The sequence below is a fragment of the Hydra viridissima genome, unplaced genomic scaffold (genome assembly GCF_058129835.1).
Source record: "Hydra viridissima isolate aposymbiotic clone 2 unplaced genomic scaffold, HvirCarnegie_v1 scaffold_8, whole genome shotgun sequence".
In the NCBI taxonomy this organism is placed as follows: domain Eukaryota; kingdom Metazoa; phylum Cnidaria; class Hydrozoa; order Anthoathecata; family Hydridae; genus Hydra; species Hydra viridissima.
This window is the reverse complement of record NW_028324307.1, coordinates 16,411,623-16,432,931: the sequence shown is the minus strand read 5'-3', so window position 1 is coordinate 16,432,931 and position 21,309 is coordinate 16,411,623. Positions and strand designations below refer to the sequence as shown.

General features: G+C 30.7%; 2 protein-coding genes, 1 long non-coding RNA gene and 1 other non-coding gene across 4 annotated transcripts; 2 read left to right on the top strand and 2 right to left on the bottom strand.

The window, feature by feature from the left end:
* Positions 1-10,893: 10,893 nt before the first annotated feature.
* On the bottom strand, positions 10,894-12,858 carry LOC145195181 (uncharacterized). Its single transcript, XR_013848144.2, has 2 exons — positions 12,672-12,858; positions 10,894-11,988 (listed from the first exon to the last, which is right to left on the bottom strand). It is a non-coding gene; the product is annotated as an uncharacterized LOC145195181 (long non-coding RNA).
* Positions 11,278-11,363, bottom strand: LOC145195443 (small nucleolar RNA snR60/Z15/Z230/Z193/J17). Its single transcript, XR_013848195.2, has one exon. It is a non-coding gene; the product is annotated as a small nucleolar RNA snR60/Z15/Z230/Z193/J17 (small nucleolar RNA).
* Positions 12,859-15,213: 2,355 nt separating the features above from the next.
* On the top strand, positions 15,214-17,354 carry LOC149885350 (uncharacterized). Its single transcript, XM_090094670.1, has 3 exons — positions 15,214-15,465; positions 15,523-16,444; positions 16,507-17,354. Exons 1-3 carry the CDS (start codon positions 15,214-15,216, stop codon positions 17,352-17,354), a joined length of 2,022 nt encoding a protein of 673 aa, XP_089950796.1.
* A 71-nt stretch (positions 17,355-17,425) lies between these two features.
* On the top strand, positions 17,426-20,412 carry LOC149885349 (uncharacterized). The gene is made up of 3 exons (XM_090094669.1): positions 17,426-17,708; positions 17,819-19,181; positions 19,317-20,412. Exons 1-3 carry the CDS (start codon positions 17,426-17,428, stop codon positions 20,410-20,412), a joined length of 2,742 nt encoding a protein of 913 aa, XP_089950795.1.
* Positions 20,413-21,309: the final 897 nt, after the last annotated feature.

The following is a 21,309-nucleotide window of genomic DNA, read 5'->3' as shown; positions in this document are numbered from 1 at the left end:
CTGGGGTCACTACTATAAAACGCATTCTGATCGGAATTAAAAATATCATAAATCCGTTGAATTTCTTCGGATTCGACAAAATTCACGTAAATCCGATGATCCCAAATTGCCTCCACTATAAACATTTTTTTTCGAATCGTAAAAGTTTTCCGACGAAAATATTAGCGGATTCATGAAAAAAGGAAAAGATATTATCAGATATTATCCAGTTAATCCATTTTTTTACATTTTGTTTATATTATGGACAGTTGTGCAAACTTTCAACTAAATGTCACAAGAAAAACAAATTTCAAAAAAGAAATGTAAGTAAACTCAATATCCTTATCTTAAATATACATTATAGTTATTTCCAATTATGAATCTTTCTGTGCAACTAGCTACCACAGTCCAATGTTCATATCGTCGGTTGACAAGTAAAACTCATTAAGTACAGTTTTATGGGAAATTGACTTTTATACACTATGATTGCAAGAAAAAGTCACTAAGTGCGTAAATCAATCTAAAATAGTAGTATTTTATCAAGAGATATCACATCGATATCTCGATAAATGGAATTTTAATAAAGTAAACTAACTAAAACTTGATTATCTCAAATTAGCTGCAGTGTCACTTAATGAGTTTTACTTGTCAATAAAAAATATGTTTTAGGAGTTTTAAGACGTTCTTTAACAATTTACATGGCCAGCTAATCAATGTTTTATCAAACGATTAACACCATTAAACAGTTTTAAGTAATTTTTTGACTGAAACTTTTCTATACTATAAACATACCACAAAGGCAATAATTTTCATAGAACTTCCAATAAAAAAAAATATTTTTTCTAAGACATTAAAATGGGCACACAGCAATTTTAAAGTAGTGAAACTATTACGTCATGTGAAATAATTTTCATCACATTACATCAAAGTTATTCTTTATTGTTATTGTTGCCTATCTATGTTGACTTTATGCATAATACCATTTCCATACTTAGTATATTATATTTAATGTCTTTTTAATACTTTTTCATCCAAGGAGACAGAAAAAAGATGCCTAAGTACTTCAAGTGTCATTGAGTTTGTCACAAAAAATTCTTTTGGCAGACTAGATTAGACAATTCAAAGATGTTTTAATGGGAAGATTTGGTGGCAAGTTCACAGATGGCTCAAAAACAGCAAAGGTTACCAATCTTGAAAAAATCCAGGCAAGGTAGGCTATCTATTTTGAAGCAGTTTCAAATGGACTCCCCATTCCAAACATATTCTACCTCAGACGTGTATTACTTTCTTACATTTCCAAAAGTATTCTAAACCTACTTTAAAAATTTTGTACCAAATTTTAGATTAGATATTAGCTTGGTTTGTCAGAAGCAGGTTCCATTTTGACCAGACTAAATGAATTTCTTTTTAATCATTAAGTCCAAGTTTGTAGGAGAGAAAGAGTCAGTGGTTATATATCCTTGATATGTTTAGTTATACTTTAATATGGTAAAATAGCAATATTTTAATATAGTAAAAGTGACCAACTGCCCAATGGATGTGTAAATGGTCCCTAATATAGATGGTGCTAGATACTGCAATAATCCAATATCATAGTATAGGATGCCAACAATGTTGTAAAATGGGAAAATGTTAAACAAACAACTACAAAGAAGGTGACAGTTTTTAACAAATGTGGTTTGGGGGTCAAAAGCTAACACTACTGGATGAGATTGTTTTTGACATTAGACTCAAATAATTCTATAGAATGTAGTATAGCTATTCTAGATTTATGTTCTGAGTTTTTATATTCAAATTCAGTGTGTTCTACTGCAATGTAAAGAAATCTAAATAAAAGTATTTTTAATTGGCAAAGCAGTTTCTTTTATTATTAGTGATACTATCCTTAATGGACTCTTGTTTTGCAAATACCATTTAATGATTAACTTGGTGTTTGATATTTTTGAAAAAATTCATGTGAAAATACAATTATGTCTGAAAAAAATTAGAAAATTATTCGTGCCAAAATTCATATTTTTAATTTCTTACCGACTGTTAATTATCTCTTGTCGAGGTAGACGGTGAAAAATGAAGAAATGTGGAACTTATTATTCTAATTTTGTCAAAGAGAAATGTTTGGAAATTGAATTTAATTACTGCTTTTGTTTTCAAAACAAGAAACTGTTAAAAAAAAAGCTACCTAAAATTATCGGACTTTCGATTTCCGTTACACAAAAGTGACGTAAAGTTTTATCGGGTTTTTACGCTTAAATTGGCGGGCATTACAAAAAAATATGTTTATAGTAGCAATACCTCATTTCAGCGGGTTTCAGATGAAATGGTCGTGAATTCTGATGAGTTTTACAGTAGTGACCCCTGGTCTTGTGAATTAAAACCCTTATAGACACGTGTTCATCCCGATCAATGCGTAAACCAAACACACGTTGTTTTCACAGGAATTTTTACTGGAGTTTAACATGTTTTTGTGAAGTTTCAAACAAGTGTTTATTGAGGTTTCAATATGGAACTTAAATCTTGACTAAACACATGAACGAAATAGTCCAAGCGTAAACCAAATATACGTAGATTTTACGAAAGTTTTCTTAAATTTTGAAACATGTTTATGCTAAAGTTTCAATCACACATAATACTTAAAAAAACTGTAATTATTTAACATATGTATACATATTTTTTTGAAAAATATTTCCCTTAATGTACTCTTAGTATACTGTTGAGAAAATAAAAATTGTATTTTCTTGCAGAAAACACAACTTTATAATTTTAAATCTTCTTTGCTCATTTAACACTCTGCTCTACAAAAGTTTCGACTTCAATTTGTACTTTCAAAAATGCCTCAAATACGTTAATTTAAAAAAACCGCTCAAATGCTATATTTGAAAGATTTTTAGGAAACTGCGTCAATTTCCATTTTCCGGATTTGCTTCCGCGCGTAGTGTAATTACAGCAGCACATATCAACTTTTAAACGTCGGATGCTTTTATTACTGGTTTCATAACCGTTACGAAAACCTATTTTAATATCATATTACGATTCTGCAACAGTGAAACCATCCATAAAACAGAATATTCGATAAATTATATCACAATTATAATTTGTGTTTCGGTAAATAGTGCCAATTTATTTCTCGGATTGAATACTGATATTTGAAACGTGATATTCTTTTTGTTTTAGCGGGTTTTAAAAAGGCAATAGAAACCACGCGTATTGTCACGGTGTTTTGGCCGCTGGGTAGTAAGTCATGTTTTCCAGTTCTTACAAAGGATAGGTACTAAGCCGCCTTTACCATCAAGTAATACTTCTACATATGCTTCCAAAGTGCCAATTAATGAAAAAAATATCAGAAATATATAATCAATATTCAACAGTATAGTATCAAAACTCCTATCCAGAAATTTTGGCATGGCCTTACTTACTTCAACAACGAATACCAAGAAATAAAAGATCATTAAGAATTTTTCTGAACTTCGAATTTGTATGTACAAAAAATAATTCTTTTCGAAAAAGGCATGAGTAAAGAGGTTTTAAATTAAAAATATCTGTAAAATCTCTATTTTTTTAATAAAACTCTCAAAATTTAGTTTTTTTTATTAATCTACTCCTATATTTAGTTTTATAAGCACTGTAGACTATTTTAATAAGGAGAATTTTTATTGATCGTTTAGTTTTAGCGGACTCTAGTCCTTTTCAAAATGACGGATTCAATTTTAACAGGAGTTAGAGCAACATCATGGTGATGAATTGCCTTAAACTAATAGAAGTGTTAGTATTGATATCACTATCTTTTGGGAAATAACAAATAAAAATAGTTCTTTGCACTTCACTCTTCTCTAATGTCATTAGTTGTTAGTTACTGTCACTATGTTCAGGCTGACTCCTTGATGTGAAAACCTCTAGGGTGCCAGTACTCTTTGGTTTCAGGATGTAATGTTAAAAATTTACGGTCATCTGCGTTATTCCTCAATACCAGCAAGGTTATTACACATTTTTGATGTCCAAAAATTTTGATGCCAAGCACCTAACCGATGTTAAGGACTAGTTTTCTTACCCTATCAAACTGATTACCTAACCTGAGATACAACTCTCAACTGAGAAATGATCCGGGGTCTCGGGCTTATTTCTTAGTTGTCAAACTATTTTAGAAGAACACTAGAACTACCAACCCAGTCAAAATGACTGGTTTCAATTTTCAAGCAAGAAAATTACCCATTACGAATAAATATTTTTTTGCAACAACTGCATGACTTTTCTAGATATTTGATAGTAATAAATTTAGTGAATTGTTTTTTTTTTAATATACCTTCCTATTACAGTTATTTAGTGCAATACCTATTTATACCGCCACCAGTCAAAATGACTGGTGCCTCAAAGTCTAGACTATTTCAAATATGGGTCTATATCAAAGTTATAGACATAAAAGTAAAGATATAGGCAAAACAATTTTTTCCATTTTTTGTCTACCTACTGATTTTCTTTACATAAACTTTTCTCATTTATTCGTTAATGTTCATTCGATGTGCATCTTTGTGCAATTTTTGTGAAAAATTTTTGTTTTTGACTTTATATTACTGTTTTGTGGATTGAAACTTCATTTTATCTGTAAGATAAGAAAAAAATATAATTTTCTATCGGTTAGTAGCCTCCTCAGAGTTCTCCCCATTTTCATGATTGATTTTTGATTTAGTATCAATGGGTATTCCAAATAATATTACGAAATTATTAGAAAAAATAAATGGTATTCCTGAGGAATGTTCCGACATAGAAGACAATGAAATGTATGATAGTGAAGGTGAGCTAGTTGATGCCAAAAATGGGCCGTATGGTGAAAATGATGTAATTGCCGAAGACATGAGCGATTACGAAGATTATGAAGATGAGTCTTCCGATGAAAAAGAAAATAATATAAACATTTGAATAATACAAGAAAAAGAAAAAGGGGTACCCAACTTTCAACGTCTGAAGATGAAAGCGAAGAAGAAGAAATCTAAAAAAATTGCATCCGATGGCACTCTTTGAGACAAATTGAAAGGCTGTAAACCAGGTAGAAAACCGATTCATAATATTTTCAAAGATCTGGCCGGTCCTACAGGACATTCAAAAAAACATATTGTGAAAGGCAAATGTAGTAGTGCATTTTCTTTGTTCATAAGCAATCTTATGATAGAGTACATTCGATCGTGTACGGAAGAGGAACTAAGAGAGTTTTAGGGCAACCTTAGACAATAACCAAATCAAAATTACTAGGCTTTATTGGCATTCTTTATGCTCGTGGTGCATATGAAGCTAAATATTTGAAACTCTCTTATTTGTGGAGTGAAAAATAGGGACCAGATTTCATTACTTCTGTATAAGCAGGAATAATTTTACGGAAGTTTTGCGGCTCATACGGTTTGACAGTAAGAACCCAGAGGTTGGCTGTTGACAAATTCGCCCTAATTTCTATGACATAGAATGCATTTATTGATAATAGCCAAAACTGTTATAAACCTGCCGAAAATATAATGATTGATGAACAGTTACTTCCAACAAAAGCAAGCTGTAGGTTTACGCAATATATGCCTAACAAACCGGATAAGTTTGGGATAAAATTTTGGTTAGCAGTGGATGTGAAAACCAAATATATAATAAAGGGCTTTTCATATCTAGGAAAAGACGAGGACAGAGAAAAGTCAACCCCTCTTGGGGAATTCGTTGTTATGAAATTTATGGAGCCCTACATTATGAAAGGACGATTGAGTTACAACTGACAACTTTTATTACAAGTATACCACTGGGTTCTAAGTTGTTAGCTAAAAAAACAGCAATAATTGGAACTATACGCGACAATAAAAAGGAGTTGCCAAGATTAGTCAAACAAAAAAAAGATAGTATGCCTTGTTTTTCAACTATTTTATTCAGATCTAAACGTAATCTCCTCACCATTTACAAAAGCAAACCAACTAAAAAGGTCATAGTATTGAGTACAAGACATAAATCGGTAATTATAAATCAACACGGGAAACGTTTACCCGAAACAGTTGCTTACTACAACAAGACCAATTTTGGTGTCACTGATCTCAAAATATAACTGGATAGCGTATTCAGTTGTCTTTTTTAAAAAAATTTGAAGCCAAAACTGGCCTCCCAAGATGGCGGCAATCGGAGCTCTTAGCGGTGATTGATATACATTTTATAAGGCTTTTTACAGAAACATTAAAGAAAATAAAAAGAGTTTTGAAAGAAAAACTAGACTATGAAATAAAGTTTTAATACAATTAAAGTAATTATTTAGATACTAAGGTACAAAATATTCAATACACTTTTTAAGTGCAATTTACGATTAAGTAATATTTATGCATAATCTATGTACCTTTTAGTTCTTAGTTACCCAATGCAGTGTGCTAGAAAGTTTATAACATGATTGTATGGTAAGCGGCAGTGGGGTCTACTTACAACTTTGACAAATTTTATATTTTCAATTTTTGTAGCAAGATACCAGATTTGTACATACTGCATGAACTATTAGCTGAGTGCTGTGAGTACACACAACTCAGGGGTTCCTTCTAGGATTATTTAATACATAAATGTAATTAATAGATATAGTATTTAATAAAAATATGAAATACAAAATATTATTTTTTAATATATGTTTATTTTACTTATATATTATTCTTTGTAATATTCCAGCTCTCAATGAGTGAGTCAATTGTTTTTGATTTGTTATTCAAAACAACTTATTAAGGGAATTTTTTGATAACATATTTTGTATGTTTTCAAACATTATCAACATTATGTATCTTATCAAAAAATGTATGATACATAAATTTACTATAAACCATCTGCATTAAATGTTGGAATGCATTAGAACTTTTTTACCATTTCGAACAAACCACTTCTTTAAAATTCAAAGACAGAGGAGGTTTAATTAAACCAACCAAGAGTGTTGTTATCATATGCGAAAAAACTTAAAGATGTTTCCAAAGGTTGCTTGCCTCAATAAATGGCCACCTTCCAAATGAAATAGGAATTCAAATGCCATTTCTAGTGCTGTTTTGAGATCAGTTAACTACTCAAAAATAATTAATGAACAAACTTGTCATATGTTTGACTCAGCTATAACTGATAACCATTTATTTGCATATATATATATATATATATATATATATATATATATATATATATATATATATATATATATATATATATATATATATATATATATATATATATATATATATATGTAATAACTCTAGAAGGAACCTCTGAGTTGTATGTAATCACAGCGCTCAGCTAATAGTTCATGCAACATTTATAATTTTGTAGTGCCTATCTGATAAACTAATGCCTAAAAAACGTTTTATCTTAAAAATAAAATCAGCTGCCTACCATGCTGTTGTGTAGTTAACCTTCTAGCACACAGATTGGGTAGTTAAGAACTAAAAGGTACATAAATTATATAACAAATGCTAACTATTTGAAATTTGAGATTTCTGTACAACCAAATACTTTTTCTTCACTATTATTTAACAAACTAAATTTTAGCAAACTTAAATTAAAATTTGTACTTAGTTTTACTGAGAATTTTCATTCTATTTATTCTAAAAAACGAAAAACAGAAAGTTATTATAGAACAACTTATTGTAAGAATATGTTTTGTTAAATAAAAAAATATTTGTATTTAAAATTTATGTAAATATGTAATATTCCGTTGTTTTTATGAAAAAAATCTTATGTTAAATAAAAAAACTAGAATTTTATCAGAAAATTATATTTATCAATATTTGAGCTTAAGAAATAAAACTTGATTATCATCAATTTTATAATTTTCATATCACCATTCGTTGATTCCGCCGTCATCTTGGGAGGCCAAAACTGGCTTCAAAAAATTTCCCGTATACGCTATCCAGTTATACAGTATTGGCTATTAATAACAATCCACCATGATTTTTTGGATATCATTTGACTTTGATTGATAATAAATCAATGATTGTTTGACTCATTTCAAATATAAAAAGTGTAAATTGATGAATATCATTCTTTAAAATAAATATAGATATTCATAAAAGTATCAATCGATGCGCTAATTATCTGGTTTTTTTTAACACTTACCTCATAATCTAAAAAAATTTTAATGACCAAAATTAACAATCCACTCTATTATTTCAAAATTCTTTCAAAATTGCGTTTGTCTTTGAGTAAAACTTTGAACTTATTTGCGAACTTAATAATTACTGTCAGAGAATTTTTTTAAAATTGTTGTAAATATTCGAAAAGTTTGTGTAAAATGAAATATAAAAATTAGTATCTAATTAACTACAACATTTCAGCAATAAAAAAATCAAAATGACTGGAAAAACTATTGATAATATGAAAAAATGTAAAATCATAGCTATGAATGAACGAAACATCTCAATGAGAAAAATTGCTAAACATTTAAACACAACACATGCTAGTGCTCGAACAATTAGAAGAGTACTACAAAATCATAATTACATGTGGCGAGCTGCTTGCAAAAAACCACGTCTATCAAAAAAATATCAGAAAGCAAGGAAAAACTGGTGCTTAGCTCATAAAATTTGGTCTTAGAGCATGTGGCACAACGTTCTTTTCAGCGATGAAATGAACATTGAGGTTGATTCAAGAAAAAACCGAGTAATGCTGAGAAGAACGCCACATGAAAAAATGCGCCCAGATTGTTCTATGTATAGAACAAAACAAGGTAGTGGCATTATAGGCATCTGGGCCTGCATGAACTATGAAGGTGTCGGTTGCTTCAAACTATTTGATGGAAGGCTTGATTCTCAAAGATATTTAGACATTAGATAATTATTTGATGCCTTCTGTTGACATTTTCCGAAAAGACATGGGAATTATCTTCCAACAAGATAATGCTCCATGTCATACTGCTAAGATTTGCAAGCAATGGTTTGAAGAAAATAACATTAAAGTCATGTCTTGGCCAGCTAATAGTTTAGATCTCAATTGCATAGAGAATTTGTGGTCTTGGTTAGACCACAATCTTGGTAAAATTGAAATAAAAGATTTGAACCAGCTGAAAGAAGAAGTAACAAAATTACTAAAAAATGTTCCAAAAGATATTACTCAAAATTTAGTGAATTCCATGCCGAAACGGCTCAATGAATGCTTAAAAGCTAAAGGATTGTCAACAAAATATTTATTTTTTTATTTTTTGTGTTTTTTAATTTATTTTTGTTTTTATGATTAGTTAATTTTTGTTGATGTGGTTTGTTTATTTTGGCCACATTTTTTTTTGATACATATGAACACTTGTTTTCATTTCAATATTTCAGTTTTTAATTCTTTTATTTATTATTACTTTACAATAAATTTATATGGTAAATATTTGATTTATTTGAATAAAAAAAAGTCGAAGAAAAAATCTCTTTTGATTTTTAAAATATGTAATTTCAAACTTATATCCATACAACAATAACATGATGGATTGTAATTAATGGCCAATACTGTATTTTGAGATCAGTGATTTGAAGTGGATGCGTCTGACAAAATGGCCAGAAAATATTCAGTGAAATCTAGTTCAAGGAGATGGCATCTGCAGGTTTTTTCCGACACCTTAGACATAGCTTGTATAGATGCGTGGGTGTTGTATAAAGAAACCGCTGGAGCAAAGGTCAGAAGAAAAGAGTTTGTTCCAATTTACAGATGAGCTTGCCAGTAATCACAAGGACCCAATAATTGATCATTCAGTCGAAAAATGTAAGAAACATCAGTGCACATATGATGCGAAAATGGTTTCAAGTTAGTCAATGCCGTAATAATAAAACATTTTAGGTAAAAATATATGGGAAATGTACTAGTCGAAAAAACATTTGTAAAAAAAGAGAAAAGTAATTGTTTTGTAATGACCGTTGAGAATTTTATTGCTTACTTTTTTTTTTTTTTTATCTTTAACTTGAATTAGACTAGAAAATTTATATCATGTAAATGAAACTGCCGTTATTTGGGTTTCATTATCAATATTATTTTTTATTTGGCCCTTTTAACACTCCATTTAGATTTAATTTACGCTAGAAATTATATTTAGTAATTTTTAGAGCCAATCCATAAAAAAAATGTTTAGCAAAATCAGTCACTAGGTATGTCGACCAGTTATTATGACTGGCTTTGGTAAAAGTAGGAATAGATTTTGGCCGGTAGTCCTAGTGATTAGAATAATTAAAATGTCGGAATATTCCTTTTTCTAAAATCATCTTCAACGGTCTGAAAGATTCCGTAACATTAATTAGACGACTAACTTGATGTGACCCAAGAATAATACAAATATGTAGTATGCATGCGACCCAGTGCACGAGTAATGCAAAAGGTTTTCGGGACAAGCTATTGCTCATTCGTTCCTTACTTTAGAATGGATCCCATCAACTGAATTTTAAAGATGATCGTATCTTAAGACTATCGTAGTCTTTCCTGTTGTAAATATATAGCGTGTATGTATATGGAATTGCCATTTACATCTATCTTCCACTCGATTTGTGAATTTTAATTTTGTTTGAAATAAGATCTTATTTTTAGAAGCTTATTACAAGCTCTTACCATAGACCAGGCTTCGAAATCTTTCTTCTGCAAGATGAGATATTTGTCAATAGCAAAACGTCGCAAAGTTTAAGTACATAAATCTGAATGGCACATCTAGAACTACGATTGTTTTTAGTTTAAACAGAAATGATTGATCTTGTATAAACTTAAGTTCTCAATAAACTTTAAAATTCACTGAGCAAATATCTTATATCATAAAACATTACTTTGTCGACAATACGTAAATGGCTTCAGTTCAACTCAGTCTCATTGCAGTATTAACATAAAAATCCATATGGCTTATTCTAATTATTGAAAAAAAAGTTTGAATCATAGCTTAGATCAAATAAAATTGCAAATCTAAAAAATACGAAGTTCTCTAGAATGTTTTAACATTCCTGGGAGTTGAACCCAGTTAGAGAAATGTTAAGGCCGATATTAATATAATTATGACTATAATCAGTACAAGACATTCAGCATATACTATGAATAGTATTCAGTCCGCCCGTCTTGATTATCATCAGGTATTTAAGAGGTGCTATGGTAAGCAAATAAACCAAAAGTAGCTTCAGGTCTAATAAGGGTTTCAGAGAATATCTCAAACGAAAGATGGTGTTAGAATAATTCATCATTAGCTACTTCAATTAGGAAATACAATTATTTCTCTCTAGTCACATCAGCTTATGGGTGATGGTGGAGATAGTAATCATCTGATTCAGAAACCATTTTCACATCAATTGTAACTAAGAGCTTCAAAATATTTGAAATAAGTATTACCATCAGATAGGGGCGAAATAAAGCTCAACATTTTAGTTTCTGATGAACTATGCTTCAAATTCAATCATCATTTGATAACACTTAAAATGCAGGTTTTATTTTTTAAATATTTATTGTATGGTTTATCTCTCCAGTAACTGCTACATAGTAGCTGTGGAAAGAAGATGGAATATACAATAATATACATTTAACTGAAGTTAAAGTAAAATTTCTGTTTGACATTGCAAATGAAATATACTTCATTGAAAAGAAGCCCCAACTTGCACGAACAGAGCTATCAGAATCGCTAATTCTGACAGATATTCTATGTCAATGATAACAATATCCTTTAAAGTAGAATTGACTTCATAGCCATGGAAGTTGAGCATTTCAGCATAATTTGTATGTGAAAAGCTTGGTTCTAATCACTAGTAAACACTTAAAAACCTAATCAGAGTAACTATTTCACTACATTTTAAATTTCAGAGCGATGCGGTTAAGTTATCATCATGTAAACTAATCAGTAATAAAAAATCTTTTATAACTTAGAGACAAACAAGCCACATGAATCTTCATTAGGAAGGCAGCAATGTGTTTTCAACAGTTATTTCTGCTTATTGCATTAATCATAAGACCATGTAAACTTTTTATTAACCTGTTGTTTAGTGAAAGTATTTTGAATTTTGGGGAGGTTGATGCTAACAAGTTCTCTCTTCTACAGATTATCTAAAAAAGAAAAGAGGACATAAAGATAACTAACTTTGATACTTGAATAGTCTTCATTTTGTACTCAGTTTGAATAAATAATCAAATTCAAACAAATCATATGTCCCTATTCTAATATTCATCATTATACAATAGGAAGACCTTGTAATAAAAAAAGCAGAAAGTGTAAATGATCGAACGAACACACAGTAAATTCTGAATTCTGAATGCTAGAGGACCAAAATTAATATTGGAAATTGAGAGGAACTCTATAAACTAGAGTTGTAGATTCTCAATTTCCATAGCTTCAGAAAACTAGTATGCATTGTGCATATTCAAAATGAAATAATAAATGCTCAGTTAAAGCCTTTCATCACTCCACAGTTAGACTGGGGCGGCAATATTTATCATCACAGCATTATAAAAATATATTTAGACTTTTCTCAGACAAATGCCTCAATATAATCTTAGTAACCAAACAAAAAGAAAACCTTAATGGATGATTTCATATCGTCATCGGTGTCATCATTGAAGTCGGTTTAATATGTAACTAAATACACACAGTACATCCAAATGGTTTGGCACCTCAGAGTCATTAAGTCATCAGAAGTCAGCCCCGAAAGATGATAATAGAAAACTCATCATTGGTGAATTAACATGAATTTGAATACCAAACCGAGCATTAAGTTGTTCAAATATCTTACCTCTTACTGTAAGTTAGTAGATTTTCATGCATTTTTAATGTTGCAGCTTTAGTAAAATAAAACCCTATACTGTTATTTTTCGAGCTTCTTATATTAAGAGTTTATGTAAACATCGCGTCAGCAACTTGTGTCAGAATGTTTCGGAGGTGCACTAGGTTCATTACGGCATGAAAGAAGTGCAGAAAAGACTTAGCTTAGATTTATTCGAGCTATAAATACTAAGAGACCTGAGTTCTAAATTACCAAGCTCAATCCACGCTTCTTTAAAGCAAATGAGAAGTTTACCAAAAAAAAGAGGCCGTACAAAAATAACGGCATTCAGGACATCTTACAGCTCACAAACTTTCTACACACAATAATACGGCATTTTTGAATGTAAAATTTATCAGATATTCAAAATCTGAAAAATTTAGATTAAAAAAAAAAAGACTTAAGTGAACCTTGGTACTTTGAGTTGCTCATTACAACTTAAAGCATAAATATTCATTAGGAGTGTGCACATTGTCACCCATGTTCAAACTTTTTATCACAGGTTTTCTCGCTAAATAGTACATAAGTATTATGCTTTCAATAAAAAAGAACGTAACAACTTTAATATGCGAGCTCCTTTTTAATCTAAAAATCAATTCCGCAAACAGAAAAAATGAACTCGCTCGTCGTAAACTAGTTTCATTACATAATCAATTCTAGTAATAGTAATAGTTCCAAGTTTGTTCATTATAATAGGGTTTTTAAATATACTGGGAAAAGATACTGGAAAAGTTATTTTCACATGTTGAAGCACAACTTTTACTGTTCCTGATTTTTTTTTTCATTAGTTTTGAAATTGTGAGGCGAGTCGTTTTACGTATTTTTTATGTTTTATTTCTTGTTTAAGGCGTTGGAGTTTTGTTTGGCTTCTTAAAACTATTGTATATCATAATAAATGTCAGTTTCAACAATGACCTCTGAAAGTAAGCTGTATATTACGATGTATGGCTTTTACTTTAGTGATGGCTACATAAACTATGTAGTGATATCCAAACAATTTATTTCTGTGAAATAATTGGTTGTGTAAGGGTGTGGGGATGCCTCCTAGTTCTGTGTAATGGTTGCACTCTGACTTATTTATATTAAGCGTACTTTTCTTCACGCGCGTTCTTTCTTCTTTAAATTCTAATACTGAGAATTTGTTTTTCTTCTGATAAAAGTCTTTCTCACTTCTAACTCTTTTGTAACCTTTTCATTACCTGACTTTTAACCTCTCCCCTTTTTTGTAAACCCCTCCCTCCCCTCTTTTACCTTTACATATTTTGGTCGACTGGCGTCTTTTAATTTTTGGTCGTTGTGAGTAAAATAAAAATGGTTGCTTTTGGTTGGTTAGTTATTACAATAGTATCTTGTTTAGATTTCTAATTAGAATTATCTTCCTCAAAAATTTATAATACTTCAAGATAGTAATATTGATAACTTATAATAATAAAAAAGAAGTGCATTGAGTTTGCATATTTCCGTTAAATAAATATACATTTTTTTAAAAAGAAGGCGTATGAGAGGAATGGAAGGTCTATCTTTTATACGGAATGCAATTTTATTTCTTGGACTGAAGAAGGTTAAATAGATAGTGCAAAACCAAACTCCTCTAAAGAAGCATATGATTGGATCTTTCTTATTCTTGAGAACAAACTTCCAAAGAGGGTTCTGAAACATCAGATTGGCTCCGTTTTTAAAAACAAGACTTTCAGGTTTTTTTAGTGTTCTTAAAAGATTAATCTTAATGAAATAATCTTGTCTAGATAAATTTAAATATTCTTATTTTTTTTTGTTCTTCCTAATATGTATAGTTCCTTTCGTAACATCTGAGACTAGCATCTTAGCAAGGAGATATTTGGCGTAAGATGATTATAAGAATAGTGGAGAGAGGATTTAAGCCTAATGTACCAAGATTCTAGAGAAATCCAGCTTAATCTTTGAGAACCAGTTCAGTCAGTGGAGATTCAGCGTAGCTCTACTGGTTGAACTTTCCCTTATATGAATTTTGGATACATATTTAAAAGTGAATCAAGTTTTGATGATGGTGAGGTTGAGTTTGCTAATAGATGTAGCAGTTGTTGAAGCCTGTTCGGCTTCCCGATAATAAACTAGCGGGTTTATAGTATCCCCGCAATGCATTGTGTGCTAGCCATGCTTTCTTAAGTTTTTTTGTTAATTTTATACTTGACTATGCTAGAGTACTTTATTAAGACTTTGTACTAAACTTCTTGTATTATAAATATATATTATGTGCTTGCAACTACTCAAGTTGTTTATCCATTGAGTAAGCTAAAATACTCAATATTTGGAGCCCACGGAGAGAGAGAGATTGTCAAAGTTAAGTACTTATGAACATTGTATTTGTTTTTTTGGGGTTAACCTGCGTTTTGGGGTTGTCTGGGGGCGTATTTTTGCTAGCATTAAAAAAATTACATAGTGTGTGTGTAATTTGTGTTTGTGGTTGTATCAGAATTAGCCATAATTTTTTTTGAATAAACTGTTGTTACTAGCATTCTTAGGGTTCGTAATAATGGCAGGTATTGCTGGAAAAAAACGTATTCGCACCATTACCATCATTGCTATAAAAAACATACTTGAAAAGGCTAATAATTGCATGACTAATTTCAGTCAAGGTAGTGACTCAGTAGAGGAACTATGCAGTTTCAAAGAAGTTTTGATTGAAAAATATAATAAGGTTAAAGCCATTGATGATGAATTAATAAATTTAATTGAAGATGATGAGGACTTACAAAATGAAGAGAATTTAGCCAATGAATTCTCTGTATTTTTTAAGAAAAATATCAAAATAATTGAAAGGTTTAATGATAATTATTGTAAGAATAGCAATGAGTCACAATCTGGGAGTGTACAAGGTTCTACATCTACTTTTGGAAAGAATAATATTAGACTTCCACCTTTAAAGTTATGTACCTTTGATGGAAAGCCTGAGGAATGGCAGACCTTTTATGAAAATTTTGAATGTGCCATTCATAATAATGAAGATCTTTCCCCAATACAGAAACTTAACTATCTACGTAACTTACTTGAAGGAAAAGCATTAAAAACAATTTCAGGTTTAGCTTTAACAAATGATAATTATAACACTTCATTAGAACTGCTTAAAGAAAGGTTTAGTAATAAACAACTTTTAATATCATCACACATGAAGTCACTCCTTGCTTTAGAGAGAGTGCAAAGTATAAACAATATTTCTTTGTTACGTCGAATACATGACAACCTTGAAGTTCAAATTAGAAGTTTAGAAAATTTAGGTATAGATTCCACTATGTATGGACCTTTATTAATTCCTATCATAATGCAAAAAATTCCAGAAGAATTAAATTTAATTATTACTAGACAGTTTAATTCTTATGATAATTGGGATATAAGGGGTGTTTTAAAAGCTTTAAAATGTGAACTACAAGCTAGGGAGAAAGCTCAGTCAGACAGAGAAGGTAAAATTAATCATTCCACTGCAGAGGTGCTACATTCTAGTGCTCACTTTAAGCCACAATATGATTTAAAATGTGTTTTTTGTAGCAATAGTCACAGAAGTGAAAATTGTAAAACTGTGACTAATATAAGTTCTAGGAGAAATATTTTAAGAGAGAAGAGGCGTTGCTTTAATTGTTTAAAGCCAGGCCATATGTCTGGTAATTGTCGTTCTAAAATCAGCTGTTTTGAATGCTCCGGGAAGCATCATGTGTCTATGTGTTTTAAAAAGTTTCCTTCTCATGTTGATGATGAAAAAGAGTCAAACAGTAAATTGACATCTGTTGCGAGCAATGAATTACTAAAATCTAAGAATTATTATTGCAAACAGCTATTGTTACTGTGAAGAATAAGGAAAATACACAGAAATGTCGACTTCTTTTTGACAGTTGCTCTCAACTCAGTTATATTTCGCCATCATTACGTAAAAAGCTTTTTCTTACCACAATTGGTAGGAAGCAAATAAGTATTAAAACCTTTGGTAATCAAACAGAAACTTTAGATATGGTTCAGTTTTCAATAGTAACCATAAACAATTCTTTAATACCTGTAACATGTTTTGTTAAGCCCATATGTGCTCCTCTTAGTGGTCAATTTATAGAAGAAGCTGTTGATTCTTTTGAGCATCTTGAAGGTCTCACTTTAAGTGATAGTAATGTTGATTGTAGGTCCTTAGAAGTGGATGTATTAATTGGTGCTGATTATTACTGGTCATTTTTTAATGGTAAAGTAATTCGTGGCGATACAGGTCCTGTTGCTTTACAATCAGCAGTTGGTTATGTATTAAGTGGTTGTGTCAATACCACATCTGGAAAGAATTGTAGTGTTTTTTCCACACATACTTTAAAAGTCGAAGCTGAATTTATTAATGAAATTTCAAAGTTTAATAATAATGTCAAAAAGTTTTGGGAACTAGAGAATTCAGGAGTTGAAAATATTGTTGTCAAACACTTTAAGAATAATATTCATTTTGATTATAAAAAATGTCTGTATACAGTTAAATTGCCATTTAAAGAGAATCATCCATTATTAGGTGATAATTATAGTTTATGTACAAAACGTTTGAATACAGTTCTCAAAAGGTTAAAGAATGATCCTGAGCTCTTAAATGAATATAATGAAATAATCGTAGACCAGTTAAAGTCTGGTGTCATAGAAAAAGTAAATAATATAATTTGAATACTGGAGGTGTGCATTACTTGCCACATCGCCCAGTCTGTCGTAAAGACAAAGTTACAACAAAAGTGAGAATGGTTTTTGATGCCAGTTCTTCTTTATCTGGTCCATCTTTAAATGATTGTTTGCATGCTGGACCAAGTTTAGCAACATCTTTATTTAATATATTATTACGTTTTTGTGCAAATAAATATGCCTTTATAGCAGATATAGAGAAAGCCTTTTTGCAAATTGCTCTTGATAAAAATGACAGAAATTATTTACGTTTCATATGGTTTGATGATGTTAGTAATGTAAGTATTAAAAACTTGTTTATATCTCAATTAGCTACTTATCGTTTATGTCGAGTTCCCTTTGGTGTTACCTCACACCATTTCTTCTTAACGCCACATTGATTCATCATGCAGAGAAGTATTACCTCTCTGATGTCAATTTTGTCTCAAAACTTTTACAATCCTTACATATAGATGATTTAAACTCAAGCTGTAGAACAATCGAAGAAGGTTGTTTATTTTTTAATAAATGTAAGGACATATTAAAAGAAGGTGGTTTCCACCTAAGAAAATTTGAGTCTAACTCTTCCGAATTTGAAAAACAAATTAACGGTCACAATTTTGAAAGAAAATTAAATACAAAGGTTTTAGGTCATAGATGGAATAAGGAAGAAGATTCCATAATTTATTCATTTGAGGAGTTGTTGAATTTAGCTGTAATAATTCCAACTAAAAGAGAAGTAATGAGTTTCATTGCCAGTATTTATGATCCAATAGGTCTTATAAATCCAGTAGTTGTAACATGTAAGAATTTATTTCAAAGAATTTGTATTGCTAAATTAGGTTGGAATGAAAAGTTATTTGGAGATTTATTGTCAGATTGGAACCTTATTTTAAATGATTTCAAGTCTGTTTCCCAAATAGCAATTCCGCGATGGTATATGAACCCTGGGTTGGGTACTATGAATGATGTTAAGTTCGAATTACATGGGTTTTCTGATGCAAGTGTTAAGTCTTATGGGTGTTGTGTTTATCTTAGATTTTTTAATGCTAGTTTTAGTCGCGCCTCTTTGATGGCCTCGAGATCTAGGGTTGCCCCATTAGGCAAAAACACAATGCCTCGATTGGAACTTTCTGGGACTTTACTTTTAGCAAAATTGTTAGCATCTATTTACGATCAATTGATACCAATTTATAACATTTCTAATGTAGTATATTGGACTGACTCAACCATTTGCTTGCATTGGATTTTTAACACGAACAATACCTATGAACAGTTCATACAAAATCGATTAATTAAAATAAGAGAATTAACTTTAATTTGTAATTGGAATTATATTGAATCCTATAGAAATCCTGCAGATATAATTTCTCGAGGATCATCACTTAAGAAGTTATATAGGAATGAGCTCTGGGTTTCTGGACCCAATTTTTTAAATGATGTTAATATCAAATGGCCATATTATGAACATGCCATTCATTCAGATGAATCACTGGAAGTTTTATGTAATGTTGCACACTCTGTATGTAATCTTAATCTTGACTTTATTAGCATTACTAAATTTAGTGATTATAGGTGCTTACTTCGAGTAACATCATGGATTCTGCGATTTCTCAATAATGTAAAAGGTAAAAGAAAGAACAGTATGACGATCGGTCCAATTACAGCTGAAGAAATAGATAACTCAAAGCGACTGTGGATTAAATTTTCACAATTAAATCTAACTGATGAAAATAGTTTCAAACAATTACGAAAAGATCTTCGTTTATTCACTGAAGATGGAATAATTCGATGTCGTGGCAGAATCGAGAATGCTGACCTAGAATATGACACTATGTTTCCTATTTTTATTTTTAAAAGCTGTTATTTTGCTAAATTATTAATTTTACATTTTCATAAACTTGTCAAGCACAATGGGGTAAAAGAAACAGTTAATGCATTGAGATCCCAGTATTGGATACCTTGTTGTAGACAACTAGCAAAAAGTGTGATACGAGAATGTACAACTTGTCGACGTCTAGAGAGTAAACCTTATTGTTACCCACCTGCTCCTCCTCTACCTGAAAGTCGTTTAAACTTTGATTTCGCTTTCAAGTCTGTTGCTTTAGATTATGCAGGCCCACTTTATGTTAAAGATGTTTACAATGGTAGTACATCAAATAAGGCATGGATTTTTTTGTTTACATGTTGCAGTAGTCGTTCAATTTTGTTAGACTTAGTAGCTGACTGCTCATCAAATGCGTGCATTATGGGTATTCGTAGATTTATAGGGAGACGGGGGGTTCCTGAAATAATTTATTCAGACAATGGTTCTCAGTTTGTGTCATCTGAAACTCAATCGTTTGCTGCTAACCATTCTATAAAATGGAAATTTAATGCGCCTTCTGCACCTTGGTGGGGAGGGATGTTTGAGCGACTGGTTCGAATGACAAAAAGATGTTTAAAAAAGGCGTTAAAGTCCTCAAAATCTTCATATGAAGAAGTACGAACATTGCTTTCGGAAATTGAAATGGTATTAAACAACCGACCATTAACTTATTTGTATAACGACCAGGGCGATGAAGCACTCACTCCCAATCACTTAGTTTTTGGTCATAAGCTCCGTTTTGAATCAAGTTTAAGTTCAAGTGATAAGATAGAACAAGATGTGTATATAAGAAACAGTATGTTAACTAATACGTTGAATCATTTTAGAAGCAGATTCAAAAGTGAATACTTGACAGAGTTGCGTGAATACCATAAATCAAATCAAAATAATGGTAGTAATGGTATTAGTGTTAACGACATTGTATTAATTGAAAACGATAATTGCAAAAGACAGTTGTGGAAGTTAGCACGAGTTAAAGAATTAATATATTCCAACGATGGGGTCGTTCGAGTTGCTAAAGTTAATTACATACAAGAAAGCGGAAAATCGTGTTTAGTTAGTCGACCTATTAATAAGCTATATCCTATGGAATGTTCTAACAAAGCGAAGATAATAACTATCACCTTCGTTAATGAGAAAACTATTCCTTTACTGGTCAAAGGCGGCGGGATTGTTGAAGCCTGTTCGGCTTCCCGATAATAAACTAGCGGGTTTATAGTATCCCCGCAATGCATTGTGTGCTAGCCATGCTTTCTTAAGTTTTTTTTGTTAATTTTATACTTGACTATGCTAGAGTACTTTATTAAGACTTTGTACTAAACTTCTTGTATTATAAATATATATTATGTGCTTGCAACTACTCAAGTTGTTTATCTAATGCGAACCATTGAGTAAGCTAAAATACTCAATAGCAATAAAGAGTTTCAAATTTCTCATACAAAGAGGATCAAAATTTTGAAATTAGGTGGTAGTTCTGCCCTAAGATATTTTTGCCCTAACTGCCAGAAATGAAATTGGGCTTTTCTTGTATTAAGTCTAACACTTTCCTCACTGTTTTTACAACTAGGACAAATGGGTTGTAGTTGAGGATATCAAATTATTGATGACTTTAGCTTATAGAATATTAGATCAAATTATAAGGGAAAAAATTAGCATTTCAAACGAAGTGAAGGGACAATATAGTAATAGTTCATTTTAATTTATTGCATAATGGTAGTAAAGACAATACAACTCAGAATGTGCTATTATCTGTCATGAAAGTTTGACAAATCATCTAGGCTTTTCAGGCTTAGAACATGGATTTGAGAGAAACCTAGTTCACTGCTATACAAGAGTTGTTTGAATAATGTTACCTTGGTAAAAATGTTAATGAAATTTTTTGACATTGTTGTATCAATTACAGGTTGCTTCATGGCACCAGTTTTTAGTTTTTAAACTTTTCAAATAAACAAAAAAAGCTGAGAACTTCTTCATAGAGAAAAAGTTGTAATCTTCCTAACTAGAATGCAACCAAATTATGTACAGATTTAATAGTGTAGCCAGCTTGTTTAGAATAAATATTTTTAAAATGTAATTATATGTTTCGTTATAGGTAGG

Bases quoted from the DNA above. Each gene is read 5' to 3' on its own strand.
- LOC149885350 (XM_090094670.1), top strand. From the start codon at position 15,214: ATGGCAGGTATTGCTGGAAAAAAACGTATTCGCACCATTACCATCATT. The intron at 15,466-15,522 runs GTATTTTTTAAG...AATTATTGTAAG, and splicing joins ATTTAGCCAATGAATTCTCT to AATAGCAATGAGTCACAATC. The intron at 16,445-16,506 runs GTAAATTGACAT...TATTGCAAACAG, and splicing joins TGATGAAAAAGAGTCAAACA to CTATTGTTACTGTGAAGAAT.
- LOC149885349 (XM_090094669.1), top strand. From the start codon at position 17,426: ATGGTTTTTGATGCCAGTTCTTCTTTATCTGGTCCATCTTTAAATGAT. The intron at 17,709-17,818 runs GTGTTACCTCAC...CCTTACATATAG, and splicing joins TTTATGTCGAGTTCCCTTTG to ATGATTTAAACTCAAGCTGT. The intron at 19,182-19,316 runs GTTTCCTATTTT...ACCTTGTTGTAG, and splicing joins GACCTAGAATATGACACTAT to ACAACTAGCAAAAAGTGTGA.